Source organism: Bombyx mandarina, chromosome 18 (assembly GCF_030267445.1).
Source record: "Bombyx mandarina strain Sakado chromosome 18, ASM3026744v2".
In the NCBI taxonomy this organism is placed as follows: Eukaryota; Metazoa; Arthropoda; class Insecta; order Lepidoptera; family Bombycidae; genus Bombyx; species Bombyx mandarina.
Window position 1 is genome coordinate 9194092 of NC_143224.1, and position 20652 is coordinate 9214743.

The window sequence follows — 20652 nt, forward strand, 5'->3', positions numbered from 1 at the left end:
TACTGCACTTTCATAGATGCTAAGCGACCATTAAATCGCCATTATTACCCGTTCAAACTTGAAGAAATCCCACATAAGCAAATAAAGCGATTCATAAAAAAACATAAATCACGTTCCCGCCAAAAAGTCCTAGCTAATATATATTGATTTTTTGTTGTTTTTTTAATTCAATAGGCATCCCAGGCAGAATATGTACTATTTTTAAGGTTTTGTGAGAAAAGATCGAATTTTTTTATTACATTTCCTGCATACTTCATCAACTTTATAAAACTTATAATCACATTTGACCTCTATGCGTTTCCAAACCATTCACCCGAACGGAATGAAACTTGATACAATTATTATTGGCTGGTTTCTGTCTTAAACAGTATATCTACGATACTCATCCGACCGCGACGGGGCAACGCAAAGCCGCCGCCGCGCCGTCGCCGCGTCGCCCGAAACATGTCTTGTTCGGATCGACGAATTAGGATTACGAAGAGTTTGACGAGCGAACTAACTCATAGACACAGCCCACTGAGCTTCTCGCGGATCTTCTCAGTGTGTCGCGATTCCGATCCGGTGGTAGATTCTGCGAAGCACTGCTCTTGCTAGGACTAGTGTTAACAAATTCTCTCAGGTTGAGTCCGTGATCTCACCTACCCGTCCAGACGTAGCTGGAATAGCTTCTTAGGCTATCAGACGGGGTCGCGCCGACCCCCGGCAGCGCCTGTGTGCGAAACCCATGAAGCGCCTCCTATTTTTACGAATCTTCATTTTCAATGTATTTTTTTAATTATTTGTTAATTTTTGACTTATTGTTTTGACGTAAATCTTGGGATCCTTGTACTATAAATGAATAAATGTTTTGTTATTTACAAGTTATATGTTGTGCCTATTGTACCTACTTATTTATCGATACTCCACTACAAAGAATTTGTTGTTGTGTAAGTGTAACGTAAATAATGTCAATGGCAGCGCCCTTATTGTCTTGGCACCTGTGTGCGCACCGCACACTTCGCACATAAGGGCGGCGCGGCGCGGCCCTGCTACCAGCGAATAGGTAGGGGAAAAAACTACGATAACTAGTGCGCGTGGAGTTTCAAGAAATTAATTCTCTTCAGTTTTATAGAAATAATACTACAACAACACCAAACCATGCTACAACACCAAAATTATATCAAAAAAGATTTATTTTCAATTGAATGCAAAAATATTCGCACAATTGACATGTTTTAGTTAATTCTAGTTGGAAAAGCAAGATACACTACAAATTATGATTAAAGGTGATACACAATCACCCGAAAAACAATACTGTCGATCACTGAAAAAGGAGCTTGAAACGAACTTACATTCTACTCTTAGCACAATATTGCTACAGACTTCATTAAAGTTTACATTCGGACTTTTTAACGGAGTTTATTTCAAGCCTCTTTTTGTAAGGTATCGCGTAACCGTAATCCAGCAGTAAAGTCATATTACAAACGTATTAATGTTACTGTAAATAAAAAGTCATTCTTTTGACAAGCATCCATTTGTGAATTTCATCGGTGGCAAAAGCGGTACACGAGGTAAAGAATTTGAACGCGGCGATCGTGGTTCACGGGGAGACCGGGGACATCTCGACGTCGGGTAAGGTCGGACGCGTAGTTCTTCGGTACTCCGAAAATTGTTACGAAGTACGCGACCTCTATAAAGCGACGTCACCGACGTTTCTTGCAACAGGCATCTAAAATTTACAATGAACTTATCATGTCTGTAATATTTAAATCCTTACTCTAAGGCGTATTGGACTAGACCCATTTTCTATTGGACTACGCTATTGAAGACTCACTTCTCTAATTCTGAAAGTTGCTGCTTTGGAGTAGATGCAGCGACAGGTCTTGCTCTTCCAAGCTTAGCGCGCGTCGTTTGCAGCATCTGTTGCGTCACCAAGGGTTGCGAATTATCTTTTGGCTTTGCTCGAACAGGATTATCCTGCAATACGTAAATTATATTCATATTGAATTTTGAAATTCTATTACAGGCCACCCATCTTATATAAAATCTGAAAAATCGATTAAAATTCGCCTCCTAATTAAAATAAAATAACCCCTCAACTTGTACTAGGTGCGATAATAGAATCTAAGCTTCTCAGCCGGGTTTATCCAGTAATTAGTGTGAGAGTGGTTATCTACTAGGAAAAATATCCTGTAGCTATCGACTCGCTACCTACATTTTTCAAATCGTTTCAGCCGGTAGGGAGCGGCTTGGCTCAGCCCATGGCATTGCTGAAGTCCATTGGCGACGGTAACCACTCACCATTAGGTGAGCTGTATGATCGTATCGCTACAAGGGCAATAAGAAAAAAAAGCCACAGGAAACTAGTGTGCCAATACAAACCTTTTTGAGTTTTTTTTTAAATATGTGATAAAGACAAAAATAATTTTATCCCGATTGGACCTATTCGCAAAAGTCTCTCATAGTTCAAGTAGGTACCTTAGTTTTCCTTAACTTCACATTGGCTATATCCTGTGGTGTAATAGTGAGACGAGGGCCAGCGATTCTCGGAGGCGCTGATCCACACCTCGGCAAAGTGTGTGACCTCACTGGCAATTTCGAAACTGCTTGAGGTGGTGGTGGCGGCGGCGGTGGCGGCGGCGGCGGTGGGGGCGGAGGCGGAGGTGGCGGTCCTTGTGGCCCCGGCTGTTTCCTATCTTCTCTAGATTATTTCATTTAGTTAGTATAAAGTTCAAAGTTCTTGACAGTACACCGGTGGCGATTAAGCTTATACCTATATACGATGTTTGTATTTACGAATGTCCCGCTCTTTAAACCAAAATGAACAAAAGGGTATGTGTGTATACTATGGTTGCAGCAACCAGTAAGAAAGATAAAATTACAATTTCTCGTAGGTACGAGAAAGTTAGCCACGGAAGAAAAGTTAATAACAACAATGCTACTACATAACAATAATGCTACTAGCTTTTTCTACCGGATTCGCTCGTAATACAATCAAACCTAAAATTAATGGAGGATATAAAAATTATAAAGAGTGGGCTAAAGTAAATACCTGCACACTGGTACTATTAATAAAACGAATTTTAATGAGAACGGCAGTTCAACTATAGATGAATAAACAGACCTTCATGCGCCCTTACACTCTGCAGAATGTAGTGTGAATTTGGAGTTCGATCATACACTTTTAGGTTAATTCGATAATGGAGTAAGTTTTGTTTAAAATGTATATGCTAAACTTTAGCACCCTATTATTTAAATCTTAAATAGGCAATGTGGTAGAGCGTATTTTGTTGCGAGGTTTGCGTAAGAACATTTTACCTGTTTACCTACCCCAGGTCTTGGGATGGCCATTATACCATACAATTGAGATTTCGACCTAAAGTTTACGTTTGGATGTTACACTTTCTGATAACCACTTGGCACTAGGTATTTTTTATTTTTTATTTCGATGGGTGGACAAGCCCACCTGGTGTTAAGTGGTTACTGGAGCCCGTAGACATCTAGAACGTAAATGCGCTACCCACCTTGAGATATAAGTTCTAAGGTCTCAGGATGGTTACAATGGCTGCCCCACCCTTCAAACCGAAACGCATTACTGCGTCACGGCAGAAATGGGCGGGGCGGTGGTACCTATCCGTGCGGACTCACAAGATCTCCTACCACCAGTAACAACGCCAATTATAATTTTGCGGGTTTGATTTTTATTACACGACGTTATTCCTTCACCGTGGAAATCAATCGTCAACATTTGTTAATGAGTACGTACGTATTTCATTACAAAAATTGGTCCCCGCCTGCGGGATTCGAATACCGTTGCATCGCTAGATACGAATGCCACGACGACTTTAAAGAGGGCGAGAGCAATAAATAAAATAAAAGATAAAGTAGTGTTAAGGGATGATGTCGGAATATTGTGCAATTGAAGTACTACATTTCCGTCTTTACGTCAACAGTTTTGAAGATATAGTTGACGTTTTGATTGTTAGCCTACCTACTGCCAGTAACCTCGAGGGGTTATTCTGGCTTCACCTTGTGTAATTATGATACAAAAGTCTATACCCCTTGAGGTGAATTAAAAAAGGAACACTCGTTTTGTTATTGTTAGTATAGCCGGTAGAGGCAAAGAGAACTGTCTTAAAGAGGGTACAAATTTAAAAAGTGTGTAGTTTTTTTTAATTGCCTTTTTTTTTAATTGCCTTGTAAACCGAAAATAACCCCTAAGGTTATGGAAGTAGTAGTTGCAAAAGAAGCGAAGTTTATTTAGTGGAAATAATTATTTAAAGTAATAACTTTTGGCGATATCTTTGAAATTATACCACTTTATATGATGGCGCCACCCTAAGCGTCGCTTTTCGACAGACAATTTTTCATACAGAGAGTGCTGCTGACCTTTACCCTCCATATTTGGTATACTAAAAATTTCAAATTAAATATGTTGGTACCTATATAAGATAACGAACGGCACACATTTAATATTTACCTAAGCTTATTCTCGAGTTCTTCAATTTTCGACATCATCTTCGTCATTCCTTCCCTGAGCATTTCATTTTCCTTAGCAAGCCGTGTCTGTTTCATGTCTACTTCTTCAAGGAACTTTCTCAATTCCTTCATTTCTTCTGTTGATTTTTCGTTGCATTCTCTCTGAGATATCGGAGCTCGATGAACGTCGTTGTAAAGACCGGTCAGTGACTGGAAGCCCTGAAAACGTAAATTCCCCAATAACATTTTATTATCTCTCAGCCATTTTCCTCCAATCTCTATTCATAAGCAAGTACTTTGGTTTTGTATGTTTATGAAAGTATCGTTTCGTATGTGTATGTTTATTAAAACATGCTTATTAAAGTGACTACAATATTTTTACATCGTACAAGATAGTTTTGCATTTATGCGCTTGTACCTATTTATTTTTAGCTGTTGTACCTATGACTTTTATGCAAACTACGATTCAACGAATAAAAAAAATCGGATCAGAAATATCATTTAAAAATTTAAAGATTGATTTTATTCTAGAAAGAGAGTGCAGTATTTTGTACAATGACGTCAAAGTTCAAGAGAGCGATTCAAGTATTTGGGGGAACGTTTCTCATAAATAACCGAAGATGCATAGCTTTAAGGACCTCAGAACAGTGTTAACCGATGTCGATGGTAAATAAAAAAATTTGAACACGCATATTCATAGATTATACACTTAATATATTGCATATTCATAAGCATTAGGTTGAATAAAAATGACATAAGTACCCAATTATAATTAAAACTGATGCCCGAAAAGCCCACCCACGGTTTCACCTGTGACGACAATCTTCGCTTTAGATCGCGGTTTTGCGAAATATGAACATAACAAAAATGCTTAGCCTAATACTTTAATGAATATATTTTTTTTACTATGCCGAGATGACTTATAACGTTTCTAATTTACGATCACACTGCTTTCGTAATTAAGGCTCCTATCGAAGAAGAATCTACACCGAAACACTCCAATTCGTAACGAAAAATGATATGGCACTTAATACAATTTTCACCTCAGCAGCTCAAACATGCCGCTTTTGCTGCAAGACAACAGTGAACAAAACGCGATTTTGATTCGAGCGTGGGTGAAAGTAGCTTTTTAATTTTTCAATCTTCAGTGCCACGAATTGACATTGTTCAGCCATAAATTTGAAACATTTGAATTTTACTGTGCTCTGTCTCTTTCACATGCATATAAAAAGCGAGTGAAAAAAACAAACCCCTTCGAAATTCGATTTTGGAATTCGACCTCAAAGAAAACACGTTCGGAAACCTTAAAATTTAAAGATATTTGTAATAAATAAATTGCGTTTCTTTTTAAAATAGTTATTTTAATCTATTCCTGTTCATGTCTCCCAAGTAATATGTGTTCTCACTGCTGAAGTGAAAATTTATGTGTGCTACACGAGAGCAAAGTTTTTTGCATCTCGTGCTGTTGAGTCCCTCACTACGTTCAGGATTCTAACTTGGAATCACTCGCTACGCTCGTGAATCAATCATAGAATCCTTCGCTCGCTCGGGACTCAAAATCAGCACTCGAAACAAAAAACAATTTTGCTCTCTTGTTGCACAAATAACTATTAATCAACTAACCTTTTTTCCGATCCAAGTGCAGAGGTCAACGATCTTCCACGATTTGGCCTTAACATTGCGCCGGTTGTTCCTCTCCTTCCGAGGTGTACCACCTGACAACGTGAACCATTCCATCTCACTTAACAGATTTGAATCTAACGCACATTCAAACTCCAATTCTAGTTTGACACTAGTATCTTCTTTATATCCACTCATTTTTAATTAAACTTTTAAACACTAACGCTACAATAGTTCAATACAGTTAAACTCTTTATTTAGCTCGTTTTAATAATATGTACGTAAATTAATTTAGATTAAAACAATAAAAACTCAAAATATTATTCAGGCAATTGACTCGAGTCTCATCCGTTAGTCTCAAACTCGTATTGATAATTAAGATCAGAATGATGATGTCAACGCTATATACGTGAGCAGGCAAGGCTGACTGTTGTTTATAAAATTAAAAAAATATCATCTAAGATAACTGCGTTAAATTCTTGTGACTCGTGGATAGCATATTATTATGATGTAGTTTATCTGTTTCAATGTGTTTTTAAAGGTATGTTGTTTATCGTAGGTCAAAAGTCAAAACGAAACAACTACTGGAAAGAATCACGTAAAAGTTGAATTTTGTAATTGTTTCGAATACATGGGCACTGTTCGTAATGCAATTCAGATAACGTGAATAACATTATAAGTGAATAATAAAAAAAAACTACATATTTAAGTACCTAAGCCAACCTAAGCGTACAATGTGCGAACGGTACTCCAATCTAAGAATAAAGAAATCAATCTCTATAAACTTTTTTATATATAGAAAAAAGGTTAATGTTTTCAAAACGTTTTCTAAACATTATGTTAATAATATAAGTTTGCTATTACCTTGCCTGGGAATGACAGACCATAAAATACGAATACGATCTCAATGTAACCGAATTATTTTCATGCTAAGAGGCCGGCTGAACATTATTTCGCGCACCTGACGGTAAGTGCTGATGTCTTACAATCGGGCAAATTTAAAACAAGAAGAATCCGCTTTATTTCCTATTATACTTATTTTAAATTAAATGTACCTAGGAAGACTCAATAGTGACACTAAGAGGTGTGAAAAATAAGTATTTATAGCAGCGTTTAAGTTATTTAGGTAGTGTAAGTTTTGAACTTTAATACAAATGAAGTTTTATACAAAACGTAAACGTATTTAATTATTTATTTACGTACGTATTACGTATTTAACGTATTTAAGTATATTTAATACAAAACGTAAACCTAAGCATTTCTTAAATTGAAAAAAAAAAATCGAGGCTCAAAAAGTAACGTTTTAAAACTTAAATCGATTTTATTACCTGGAGAGCTATTTTGAGAATGATTGAGTCTGGATATATTCATAGGCTTTCTTGATCTCTGAATAGCGTCTCTAAATAAGTTAGTTTCAGATTTCAATCGTCTTTTCCGTACTTTATAAGAATGGCTACTGTTAACTGATTTAAACGAAACATCAGAAGTACTGGATAATTGACAAGATGAAACCGATTGGGTAACAGAGTTCTTGTGATCAGTCAAATCTGATGAGCTCGATGTACAAGATTCTGTACACTTCGTCTTTTTCCATGGCCTCGAATCCTTTTCATCTCCATCGCTGGAGTTTCGTCGATAACGCTTGCTCGCCAATGATTGTTGAAAGTTTTCATTGCCATTAGATAATAAATCGTTTATATTAAAGTCTTTACTGAATGACAAACTCGCGTCATTGACACTACCGTTGTACGGTAGCGTTACATATGTTTCTGTTTGTGTCGAACTATCCGTCAAGTTCCCAGAAGTTGAACTTGCTTCGTTACCGAGCACGATACTTACGAAAGGCGGCGTATCGTTGTTTTCTTTACATATCTCATGCAGGGATGAATAATAGCTGCGATCCCAAGAAACAATCGATTCCTGCTGAGAGCCTTTACGCATCACTTCAATAGAACTGTTGTGAAAAATCCCAACGTCTTCAGTTGTGTCCATGACGTTTGATTTAAAAAAAAATTCAGTCTCTAATGCCATGATTTTGTCAGAAACGTAACTTATCTTAAAACAGGTTTGTTTACTGATTTACGTGTTGGTTTTTTTTCATAAATTTAGAGATGTATAATCTGTATAATCTGTATAATCTTAAACTTAGTGTAATGAAAATTTACACAACAGTTGATTTGGTGGTTACTTGGTCACCTGTTGTCAGAAATTTATGACTACTATTCTTACTACCTTCATATGGAAAGAATTGAACCACAGAGAGGTTTTCGTGGTTCTATTAGTCCTATTAATTTGTTAAATTGTTAATAGCTAAGTACTAGTCTTTCATCTGGACTACGTTGAAGTTTAAATTGCTTGCCCGTATCCATGTCCACGAGATAAGTTGAAAAAATATGGCTATCTTATTGAAAATACAAAAACTTGAAAGGTTGAATGCAATTTTTTTAAATATTTTTAATTTTTATGATGCATATTTTGTAATTATTGAAATGTGAAATCCAGCCACGCTTTCTTATGACCCGAAAAATAAGAATATGAAAATAATACTAAAAAAATATGAAAACATGTCCTCAATCTGTTTTCTCGAGGTGGGTGTATAGATTATTGTATGGTGGGTGGCGGTATTAACGTTATGTTAAGGGTCGGGCAATCCCTTAACATCTGATGATCCGTGTCTTGTATAGCGATTGTCCTATCTTTCAAACTCGGACACATGACTGCTTCGCGTCAAATATAAGCTAGATAGTTTTTTTTTTCCTACCTAAGCTGGTAGCCTAGAGAGGCTATTCCAGCGTAACTGTAACTAGTAGGTGAGCTCACGGGGCTCAAACCTGACGACGGCTAGATAGTAAATGTAGTTACCGTTATATACGAGACGTGAAACCTAGCCCATAGACACAATCCACTGAGTTTCTCGCCGAATCTTTTCAGTGGGTCAATATTCCAATCCGATAGTAGATTCAGCGAGCGATTGCTCTCGCTAGGGCTAATTTTAGCAAATTCTCTCAGGTTGAGCCCGTGAGCTCACCTACCTGACCGAGCGTAGGTAGGTAGTGGAAAACAGGTTATCGTACACATGCGAGCTCCAAACATGCTCTACTACCAGCAAATGCTCTTTTGGATTTTATTTTATAATTTTTTTGCTGCTTCGTTTATTCGCACATTACATCGAGTCGTATTTACTCTTTATTACAATTCGTGTTCGACTTAAGCCTATAAATTTATAAAATCTCAAGACCAGACAGCCAAGTTTAGACCAGTGTCGATAATTTTTTAAACCAAAAAAAATTATACTAGGATGAAACCCATTAGAAAAGGAGGGGAATATTATAAAAATGATAGGAAAAAAAATTTACGGGCAATCTGAGGTCGGGAAGGGGGTCGGGGGGAGGGGTTAAGGGTAAAAAACGGTTATTCTCGATTTCCGGCAAAACTAAAAGTCCTATGGAAAAAAAACAAATGGCAAAGTTGTAGGTAATAAAAAGATCTAACACTTTTGTATTCACATTTTTTTCATATAACCTCAAAATTTATGTGAAAAATTCAAAAAACCAAATTTTTGGTTTTTTATTTTTATCTTTTCCAAAAAAAAAATTTTTCACGAAATTTGGTGAAAGCTTACCTTTTTATGTCCCAAATACGCTGTAATTTATTTGATTAGAAATATTTATTTTTTCACCTTATTTTGAATTAATATCGAAAAAGCACCCTAATTTTCAATCAAAAATTCACCCGTCAAAATATCAGCTTTTTTCAAAAAGTTGGTATCTTTTCTGTTCGTTGAAATCTCTACTTTCCGATGGTGAAAATATATATGTGTTACTATAGTAAATCTTCTCAGAAAATGCAAAAAATCGAAAAAAACTCGAATTCGAATATTATTTTTTAATTATTATATACAGATTTTTTATTTTAAGATTTACACTTTAATTACACGAAAAACATAAGATTACATGTTACATTGATAAAAAAAATTGCAAATCAAAATATACTACTATAATTAACAAACAAATAAGTTAATAAAATTCATATTTAATAAGACATCTACAATATTTGGAGAAAGTTGTCGAATCTTCGTTAAATTTTATGCGTAGATGCCTATTTATAACTATTTTTAGATAACTTATATACCTGAGTGACCTACGAAAAATTTTAGCCCATCAAAAGGTATTTGAAATATATTTCATATATACATGAAAATCGGCCAAAAGTTAGTTATGAAAAGATAATAATCTCCTTAACTTTGCACAAACAAATTTAGTTACTCCCATGAAAAAAAAAAATTTCAAAATACATAAACAATATATTAAAAATCTATAAAAAATATATAAATATATATCGTAAATATATTTTTAATAAATTATTTTTCCTTCCATTTTTATAATATTGTCCTCTTTTTCTAATGGGTTTCATTCTACTATTATTTTTTTCACTTTTTATTATTTTTAAAGGCTTCTACCCTGGTCTAGTTGCCTAAAGTAAAGAGGTAAGCCCATCATCACACAGCACACCACAGCCTTCATCGATGTTAAGTACAGCTCTTATATTGTCAAACGTGAGTGGGTCCATGTAAATTTTGTATAGGTCCTTCTGTAAAAGGGCATTGTTTTGCTAACAAAGTAATTTTAATGTCATTTTCGTGATATGTGAAGGTGCTAATTTAAAAGAAAGTTTGAAAGCCTTTGATTAGGTGTAAAATACACTTTAGGCCCATTATTCACTTTAACTAAAACTACACCTCGCAAAAAAATACTGTCTTCATAATTATTATGTGTAGGTCATAAGAACTATAATATTATCTATGGTTAAATTTGACATGCCAAATGACTTGAAATTACCGATCGTTAATATTGTAAACATTATGAACAAGTTTGATTTTGTTTTTTTTTTAGAATAATGCATAGTATTACTTTTAGATGAAACAGAAAAATGCGCTGTTCTTACAGGAAAAAAATAATATATGGAGTTATAACAATACTAATTTTTATAATATTTTCTCATCCTGGTTTGTATGGTAGAAGTTCATATGAATTCATTGAAAAACACAATATACTCAAATATTTACACGAAGAAGTTAATGTGAACTTAACTAGCAATGCATTTACAAATTGTGATTATCATGATATTATAAATGACGAAACAACTTTATCACCAAACTTAATAGAAGGAGATTTAGTAGAGGGTCATGGCATCAGAGACGGGGGTGAATATATACCACAAGACTGCAGACCAAGATTTAGTACAGCAATCATTGTACCTTATCGGTGAGAAAAGTTTCGTGGATAATTACATAAAATGAATTTTCATATTTCAAATTAATTCATAATTTCGCTTTTAAAGTGACAGGGCAGAACAACTTCGTGGGTTCCTGGTATACATGCACACGTTCTTTCGCCGCCAACGGATACACTATCGAATATTCATAATAGAACAAGTAGATTCCCGTCCATTCAACAGAGCAAAGCTGTTGAATATTGGAGCTGTGGCAGCAATTAATGCAGGGTTCCCTTGCATTGTTCTTCATGATGTTGACTTATTACCACTGAGGCCATCCAATCTATATGCGTGTACAAAACAACCAAGGCACATGTCCTCTAGCATCAACAAATTTAGGTTTACTTATGTTTACTAATTGTTTGCCTAATATATCTTTGAATATCTAGTTTCCAGTAGTTAATTGCTTCCTATAGACAATTCATTATATTTTCGCTTTACAGTACAACAAACTATAAGCACTTCGACATTTATTGCAGATTTGTGCTTCCATATTTGACTCTTTTTGGTGGGGTGATATCGATAAGAACTAGTCAATACAAAATGGTAAACGGAATGAGTAACGAGTATTTTGGTTGGGGTGCTGAGGATGATGATTTATACAGCCGCCTTCAAGCTTGTAATTTTAAAATTTGCAGATTTGGACCTGAGATTAGTCAGTACCATATGTTTAGCCACAAATTACAAAGGAAAGGGTAAGTTCCACATACATAACTAAATTTAGATTATATGTCTGATCTTAAATAAATGTCTAAAAATGAAAAAAAAAAAAATTGAATGTTTACTATAAGAAACTTCAAACAATGTAGTACTGCTTTTAACAGCATGTCTACTGTTCATTGTGTGTAATGATAAAAAAAATTACAGAAAATTAAGAAGTGATCTGTTAAGTTTTGCAAGAAAGAGGATGGCAGCAGATGGATTAAGTTCTTTACACTATTTAGAAGTGGCCACAGTATTGCATCCATTATTTACACATATTATGGTTGATTTGTAATGTATATCAAAAATTCATATCACAATATGTCTAGCTTTATGAAACTATTGTACCTGGATATAGTGACTTATGATTATTTTAAGGTAATTTTATTTAGAATAATGCAGTGATATTGCATGTTTACTCAAAAAGACGTGAATTATTTAAAATGTTGTATTTAGTAAGTTCTTGATATTAAAATAATTGATTGAAGCTGTTGGAATATTAGTAAATATTGAATTAGTGAAATTTTAGACTGTGTTAAACGGCACATGATAATGTGCCAGGACATGCCCAACAAAAACTCTTGAGGTATATTAGGACTATAAAGTTTAATTTAAATTAGATAGAAGAAAAGTTCAAACATATTCAACTAGTACATTAAGCACCTATCATTATATTGGTTATATAGAACAATAAGTATTGTTGATACAAAAATAATCTATGGTTGTGTTCACAGCGCAATATTCATATTTTAATATTTCAGTAGATGTCATGACAATAACAAAAAATGTCACACTGTACTTTATGTGTTGTATTTTTAATGAATTAAAATATTACTATTTATTCTGTGCAGATGAGAAGTTGTCTTTGTCAAATTTTCAAAATTAATTTTAGAACAATTTTGAACAAAATACTTCAATACCTAATGTCAATTTGAAACAATTTGAAAGCTTTATGAAATAACTTTAGACAATAAATTACTATTAGAGTACATTTGAATAATTAATTACGTGTATATTATATAATTCATTCACTAAAATTAATAATGTAATAAAAAAACTAAATAATAATGAGATTATTATTTAAGATGTAATTTTTATCACTAAATAAAATTATTTTAAAGAGCACTGCTGTGAAACGAACTTTAAAATAATTTAGACATATCATAGTGGGTCAGAAGGTATTATTCTCATATTTATTTTATTTATTAACTCATAAAAAAATTGGCATGACAAATATGTTTAGTCACATAAAACTGTTTTCAGTTTTTTTATATATTCTAATTTTGTCACTAAGAATTGAACAGTGCAATGAAGGTAAATGTTAACCAAATAATAAACTGATTTTTTGTTTTACAAATTTATTTGGCATCAATGTTTGCACAGCTAATGGTCCCAAATCACAGAAAAAAAATAAACTTAGTTAAACTAAAATTTGTGCTGCAAACTACACAGTGTAGTAATGGTTTGACTTGATGAAATGCATAGGATTTTTTCATTAAATGCAAAAAATATATAATGCATATTAAGATTTAGTAGCTGCGATATATCTTTGATTTATTGTTATTAAAATATCCACACCGTTGAATTCTATTACACTTCTAGCACCATTTTTATTTAAATATTAAATTGCACCACAACCAAATTATTAATGAAGCAGCACTCAATCATCAAAGGATAAAATAGTAAAAATTAACTTAAAACTAACATAGTTTAAATCATAAAATATTTACAAACCAATTGTCTAATTATATCCATTTACCCTGTAATTTTATTACATTTATAAACATGTTTATTTTGCTTGAAAATATACCATTATGATATTAAGAAGGAAAACAAAGTTAATATAAATCAGATACGAATAATTAAAAATAATAATATTTTAGGTTACAAAAAGGTAGATGAAAGAAACTATGAAAGAACATTATGTGAAAAGGATAATCAAAGAATATCTTATTTCTGTCATGTATGTTACATAATTAATAATATGCCATTTATGCCATGAAAGTATAACTATACATGTGCTTTAAGGTACATTGTGTACTAAAACTAATTGTAGTCCATTATTATGTATAAAATATGACATAGTGTAATTTACGAAACTAATTTTGACTCAAAGTTTACCATTCAATAAATTCATTTAAATTAAATGAATGGAGTCTGTCACTATCACCAAAAAGTTTATAACTATTCAATATTCAAGTCTATTTCTGTATAACCCCTATTTTTAAGGCTGTACATATTATAATTTGAATCTATGGTCTCAAAACAAGCATGCTCACAAGGCCGAGCACAAATGAGAAGACTAGCTTAAGATTGGCACCAATATGAAGCCAGTCAGGCCACTGTGACTTTACCACTTGTTCCGGTTGTGTTGGTAATAGCAACGCAGCTATACAACATATACTCACTGCCACTGCTACCATGTTTGTTGGTTGATGCTCCCTGAAATAAAATTATTACAGAAAAGTTTATTTTGTTGTTTAAAATTTTGTTTACAACTTGTAAACATTAAAACAGTGAGTAAACTAATATAGTACTGTACAATGTAGATTATTTCTTTAATAGCATTGTCTTCTGTAATAGGTTAATTTTTTCTTTTAACTGACTGCTGAAGGAGGTGATGTTTTTAATTAAATGTTAAAAACCTAACAATTTGATATGGTCAAAAAACTTGTTTACCTGTGGTGTCCTGTATGATTACATGAGATTTTTGTATGATCCTCAGTAGGTCTAATTGGTGCAGCTCTGGATGCTATTGGATGAAAGTTTTCACCAAAGCTTTCTTGGTTTGTACTTGATGGTTCACCTTCAATAAGTTTGGTTGGAATGTCTCTTTTTCCCAGAGCCTGAACAGAGTATGTAAAATACCTATTTATTTGTTTGGAAAATGGTTATAAGTTAATTGTATATTCAATTTAGAAATAATAGTAACAACTGATATGGTTTCTATAGTCTAGTTATGTCCTCGTATTAAATTTCAAATTTTATAATAAGTTATGGTTAATTTATACCATTGAATTGATACCAACCTAACAGTACGAAATAATATAATCTCCAATTAAAGTAAAAATTTAAGTGAACTTCCCTGGTTTTTATAACTGATATATTGGATGCTTAAATGTGCAGTTTGTAAATTTATAAATGTCTTTCAATTGTGGTACTGAATGCTGAAGGAAACTTATATGTCACGCAGATTGTAAAAATGTTACGTGTCTGTCCTTGAAATCAAAATTTGAATTCCTCAGTAACTTAGTTTCATAAGCTATGCAACAGCCTACCAAAACAAATTATCACAGAAAAGTCAAAAGTACAGGCTCTAAAAGAGAAGGCTCAATCAGCTGAAGACCAAATATTTGTTGCTGATCAATACACAAGCTCCAACTTACTGTTCAAATGTATGTACAACCAATTATTAATTTCTACTGTAAAATTTGATGTGATATGTTATAAACAGTAAAACAGCCATTCATAAATTAGTTATTGAGACTTTAATTTTGTATTTTCTCTGTATTATACTACCTACTGGTAGTAGAATCCTTATTCTATGATTTTTATACCGCCCAAAGGGCTGTTTATGTATTTATATTAATAAAAAATACTTTAGATTAAATAACGTCAATATTGGGATGAATGATTTTGTTACTAATTACCTGCTGAGTATTTCTGTCAAACATAGTTATTCTGAATTTTTCTATTGTGTCGCAATGTGAAACAGATGGTTGTGTGTAACGTACGACAATATCAATACAGCTTTGTGGAGCGATCACACCCTCTGGGTCGATGACTGTAAACTTGTTTGGTGACGTACATAATACTGAAATTAAAAAGAACCACGTTACGATAAAAAGCTATTCAAAGAATCCGCACAAAAAATATACGAATTTCTTACCTTTGAAATTTACAGAGAAATCATAAGGATTGTAAACAGTTAACAACTGTTTATGAGTGTGTCTAGCGTTAAGGTAAAATTCTAAGGAAACAGGAAATACAAACACTGGAAAATTTTTCATATTTCATAGAAAGTTTACTTTACTATTTTCTCAGGAAAACAATAAGCCAATATGTATTATGTACGTAATATCAACAATAACAAATTTCGTCGACTCGTAAAATTGAACCGATTTTGACAGTTACGTTTACGTATTTGACGTTTGTCATTTTAGTTGTTTGATTCGTCCATTGGGTAAGCAAAGGCAATTTATAGCCCAAACAATTTTTTTTTTAACAAATGCCTTTTGTACGAAATGGGGAATGGAATGGAATTTAATGAGGTTAGTTAGTACAAAACTGTAGGTGCTATATGAAATGAAATGATGGAAACTTTCAAGCTCAATGAACTCAATCGTGTTTTTAGATCTCGACGTCCGACCTGTTCATATTACCTCACTAGAGCAGTTTTATAGGTGGTAAATAATCAATAAGCCACCAATTGCTCGTGTGAACCAGAAGTAATATGATATTAACAAAAAATAAAAATATAAAGAGGCTTAACCGCCAAAAAGCACTTGGTTATTTATAGATAGTAGTCCAGTGCACGAAAACCAAAAGTTACACAGGTTGAATAATTAAGTAAACTTATTACATAGTTTAAGTATGTAGTAGTGATAAGTAAAATTAAACTTTACAACAATCGTCCGTAACCACGAAAACTGTTCGATAGGATTGAAACATTAAGATGAAAATAAAAACGCGAGTAAAGATCATAGTTTTAATTATTTCCACGACTGGTGAAAACCGAAGAAAATATTAAATCTATGCTACCAACGAACGGGATTGGTAGTGCTTTTGCCAAAATACGTATCACTTTGATCCTCTCAAACTGTGAAAAGCATAGCTGTTCTTTCAAAGCGAAAGATCTCCTTTATAGACACAGGAACATATGAAGCCTTCACTCTGATTACTTTTTTGGCCAATTTTCACTTAGGGTAAGAAGGTCAAGTATCAGGGAGTCATCCTAGGTATCTCTTATGGTAGCCATACACGTAACGATATACTTGTGCAAGTTTAGACTTGTACAAGTATGCAGTAACGTGTGTTGGAAAAATATTGTGCAAATTTCTAGACTTGTACAAGTTTAAAAAAGTTTAAATTTTCGATTTCGAACTTGTGCAAATTTCTCTTTGCGCAAGTTTACTTGAACGTGTATGGCATGCCGGCGCACAGTGGGTCGATACTATGATTTTAGTGACTTAGGGACCAACTTTGTTTTTTTACATTTTTCTTTATGTAGATAGATAGAGCTCGTTAATCTCAATAATAATTGTTTTGGGCAAAATTTACAAAAACTTTATAGTTTGGCCAGAAAAATGTGTTTTGTGATTTTTTTGTATGGAGCGGGTCACATTAAATTAAATTCCTGCTAAGTACCGCGAGGTCCCGCTTTGAAACTTTATTTTCCTTACACCTTGTCTAGTCTACTATCATTTGATGCTATGAACATGTGCATAAAGTTGCAACTCTGCCAAATAAATGGATCGAAAAAAATGAATAAATACATAGAATAAAAAGCTTTATATTTTTTTTCGTAAGTGCTTTTAAGTTAAATTTGATATGGGTTAGTAAGTAAAAGCACGTAATGATACCCATAATTACATAATACCTAACAACAATACATTTAGTAGGTCTCTAATTTAGCAATCTCTCTAAGTTTTGTATATTTTGTTTCACCATTCGATCTTTGGGCCAGAAGACAAAAGAAGATTGTGTAAAATATCCTCATTAGTCGACGTTCTACTTATTTTTCTAGAATAACAACTCTCTGTATATTTCCGAAAATCTTTATTGAGAGCTTCCGCTACCTCTTCCGAGAGCTTACCTATTCGAATGGCACCAAAGTTCTTCATTATTGTATATCACCGCCGTGAGCCAACAATTTATTGATACTGGAAGGCATATAATAACAGGGATATAAATTAACATACAATTCTGCAGTATACCTATCTACAAAATTCGGAAAAATTGGAAAGGTCTACGCGCTCTCCAGATGCAACAGTCTGAAGAATCAAGTGAAACCTCTCTATTCAATCCTTACGTATTCCTGTTATGCGGGCTGTTCCTTCTGCATCCCTGAAAAATCTTCTGGCAGTATTGCCGTCATTGGTTGTTCCTACTTCTTGCTTGACAACATATATAAGTAAACCGCATTCCTTTTTAAACGCTTGCTGTATAGCGCTCTTTCTGATTGATATTTTTTCTTTGTCATCCCCCCTTGCAACCCCATTTCTTGAAGTCCAAACGATAAGACGCAAACAAAAAAGTGTCATATAAAAATAATCTCACAGGAAAAAATTGTGAAGTAATAAAATTATATTTACCGATATGAAGTAAGCACTCCATGCATCTTATCCAGGCATGTAAAGATGGCATTCCATATTGGAATATTTCTTCATTATTTTCTCTTTGACAAGCAAGTGACTCCCAAAAACTCTGACGGTTTTAAAATTTAAATATCACAGACAGCAAAAAAGGGTTTCTGACAAATATGAGGTTATTTTGCCGTCTATCATCGTCATGTGCAATTGATGCTTCACTTCAACTTGTTTGATTTTTGATGGCTGAAGTCTTTCTATTTCTTCTGTTATGCTAGCTTTTATAATTGCCACTGTTGACTGCGTTTCTTTTGTAAATTTAAACATTATTGGACGGCAATAAAAAGTTGATTAGGGTAGATCGTTTTCCCAAACAACTGTTCCATCAAATTTCTGAAGCCTTATAGGAACTAGACTGACCATAAAAATAGATGAATCATTAAACTCTGTTTCAGTTTTCTGTTTATAATTACTTTGACCTGGGGCTCTATCAAAGCCTATTTGATTATAAGCAGTAGCTCTCTTGCTGAGTCCAAATCCGAAGTAATCACATCTTAAAGCCTATATAGCGCCAAGTTTAGTAATGCTTGCATTTTAATATCAGCTCCTTCTTCAGTAATAATTACCTCGTCTTTCCCTGGATAACATTTGGTCTTTTCTTGCTTAATTTTATATTAAGAAGGGTATAAATCAGACCCATTTTCACTTGCTGCTTCTCTTAGGTTCATATACTGCCACTTACTTAATTTAAGTGAAACTAATAGGGCCTTATCGGGAGAATATGTACTACTTTTCACTTTACTTGTACTTAAACACTCCTTAACTTTTTCTAGATCTTCGGGGTGATTTGACTAGTGGTTCATTATTTCTCCTACATCTTCATTTCCAGTGTTTCTCAAACTATCAATTGTAGTAGCTTTCATTTCATCCGGGGATAACGAAAGCGATTGGTAAGTTTGTTCAATGCGTCTTCGTTTTTGCCTGGATCCCAATTCTTCAAAAGGTTTTCGAGGTGTAAAAGTAGATATCGAGGCTTCTGTAGTACATTTGAGGGTGGTACATTTTCAACATCTTCAGTATTAGAAACCTCGAGCCTTTCCTGTGCAGCGTTGATAGCTTCAGGTATCATTCCTACGGGCCAGTTTATTGCACCTTCTAACCAATCACATTTTTTTCTTATAAACTGTGCTAACATACGACTACTTCGTTTTCATATTGCACTTATATTTGAACAAAAGTGCGTACAGAATTTTTGGAGCTCAATACTTTTCTCTTCGGTCACGTTTATTTGATTTTTTAGGAATTGAAAGAGTTTGTTATTATCAGACAGCGACTGTAGTTGCTCTCTTAAAATCATAAATAATTCTAAATTGTTAACAAAATTATTCGGAAAAAGGAAGATCACAACGACAATCACGAGATGTCAGTAGTAGTACGAATAAACGAACACTAGTCAGTATATAATAAACATGGTCACTTTATACTTCCAGAGACAAACAAATGTTTACTATATTTTCTACTACCCAGTAATGGCTGCTTAACTAGTTATTCTCATTAAATAATGTTAACTATCCTAATAATTAGAGAGATTGCTTAATTAGAGACCTACTAAATGTATTGCTGTTAGGTATTATGTAATTATGGGTATCATTATGTGCTTTTACTTACTAATCCATATCAAATTTAACTTAAAAGCACTTACGAAAAAAAATATAAAGGTTTTTATTCTATGTATTTATTCATTTTTTTCGATCCATTTATTTGGCAGAGTTGCAACTTTATGCACATGTTCACAGCATCAAATGATAGTAGACGACAAGGTGTAAGGAAAATAAAGTTTCAAAGCGGGACCTCGCGGTACTTAGCAGGGATTTACTTTAATGTGACCCGCTCCATACAAAAAAATCACAAAACACATTTTTCTGACCAAACTATAAAGTTTTTGTAATTTTTGCCCAAAACAATTATTATTGAGATTAACGAGCTCTATCTATCTACATAAAGAAAAATGTAAAAAAACAAAGTTGGTGCCTAAGTCACTAAAATCATAGTATCGACCCACTGTGCGATGTGGACCAACAAAAAAAAACAAATTTACAAAGTATGTAATTGTTTATTTTATAAATATATTTGTTTCAGAATATTTCTTAGATTAGCTGAATAACTTAGGATAATGGAGTAGCTCGATATAAGGTTAATGTAAGTTATGGTACAGATAGTAGTAATGTAGGTTATGGTACAGAAATTCAACTTGACTGGTGCCTATTAAAACGTATCTGGCATATTATAT

General features: G+C 33.5%; 3 protein-coding genes and 1 long non-coding RNA gene across 6 annotated transcripts; 1 reads left to right on the forward strand and 3 right to left on the reverse strand.

Moving 5' to 3' along the window:
- Window positions 1-1154: 1154 nt before the first annotated feature.
- LOC114240956 (uncharacterized) lies at window positions 1155-8324 on the reverse strand. The gene is made up of 6 exons (XM_028171652.2): window positions 7407-8324; window positions 6082-6173; window positions 4460-4677; window positions 2458-2680; window positions 1814-1956; window positions 1155-1708 (listed from the first exon to the last, which is right to left on the reverse strand). The coding sequence occupies exons 1-6, from the start codon at window positions 8107-8109 to the stop codon at window positions 1492-1494; spliced, it is 1596 nt and encodes a 531-aa protein (XP_028027453.2). The 5' UTR covers window positions 8110-8324; the 3' UTR covers window positions 1155-1491.
- Window positions 8325-10891: 2567 nt separating this feature from the next.
- Window positions 10892-13411, forward strand: LOC114240903 (beta1,4-N-acetylgalactosaminyltransferase B). 3 transcript variants are annotated; one of them, XM_089734798.1, is made up of 4 exons: window positions 10892-11342; window positions 11425-11691; window positions 11832-12047; window positions 12220-13411. In XM_089734798.1, exons 1-4 carry the CDS (start codon window positions 11008-11010, stop codon window positions 12347-12349), a joined length of 948 nt encoding a protein of 315 aa, XP_089590924.1. In that variant the 5' UTR covers window positions 10892-11007; the 3' UTR covers window positions 12350-13411. The 3 variants fall into 3 exon arrangements, with proteins under 3 accessions (XP_089590924.1, XP_028027382.2, XP_089590925.1); XM_028171581.2 differs by having other exon boundaries at window positions 10897-11342; window positions 11419-11691; XM_089734799.1 differs by having other exon boundaries at window positions 10897-11342; window positions 11419-11691; window positions 11991-12047.
- LOC114240904 (motile sperm domain-containing protein 1-like) lies at window positions 12642-16200 on the reverse strand. Its single transcript, XM_028171583.2, has 4 exons — window positions 15944-16200; window positions 15705-15868; window positions 14734-14900; window positions 12642-14496 (listed from the first exon to the last, which is right to left on the reverse strand). Exons 1-4 carry the CDS (start codon window positions 16062-16064, stop codon window positions 14307-14309), a joined length of 642 nt encoding a protein of 213 aa, XP_028027384.2. The 5' UTR covers window positions 16065-16200; the 3' UTR covers window positions 12642-14306.
- A 1619-nt stretch (window positions 16201-17819) lies between these two features.
- LOC149501015 (uncharacterized) lies at window positions 17820-19813 on the reverse strand. The gene is made up of 2 exons (XR_016324614.1): window positions 18369-19813; window positions 17820-17936 (listed from the first exon to the last, which is right to left on the reverse strand). It is a non-coding gene; the product is annotated as an uncharacterized LOC149501015 (long non-coding RNA).
- Window positions 19814-20652: the final 839 nt, after the last annotated feature.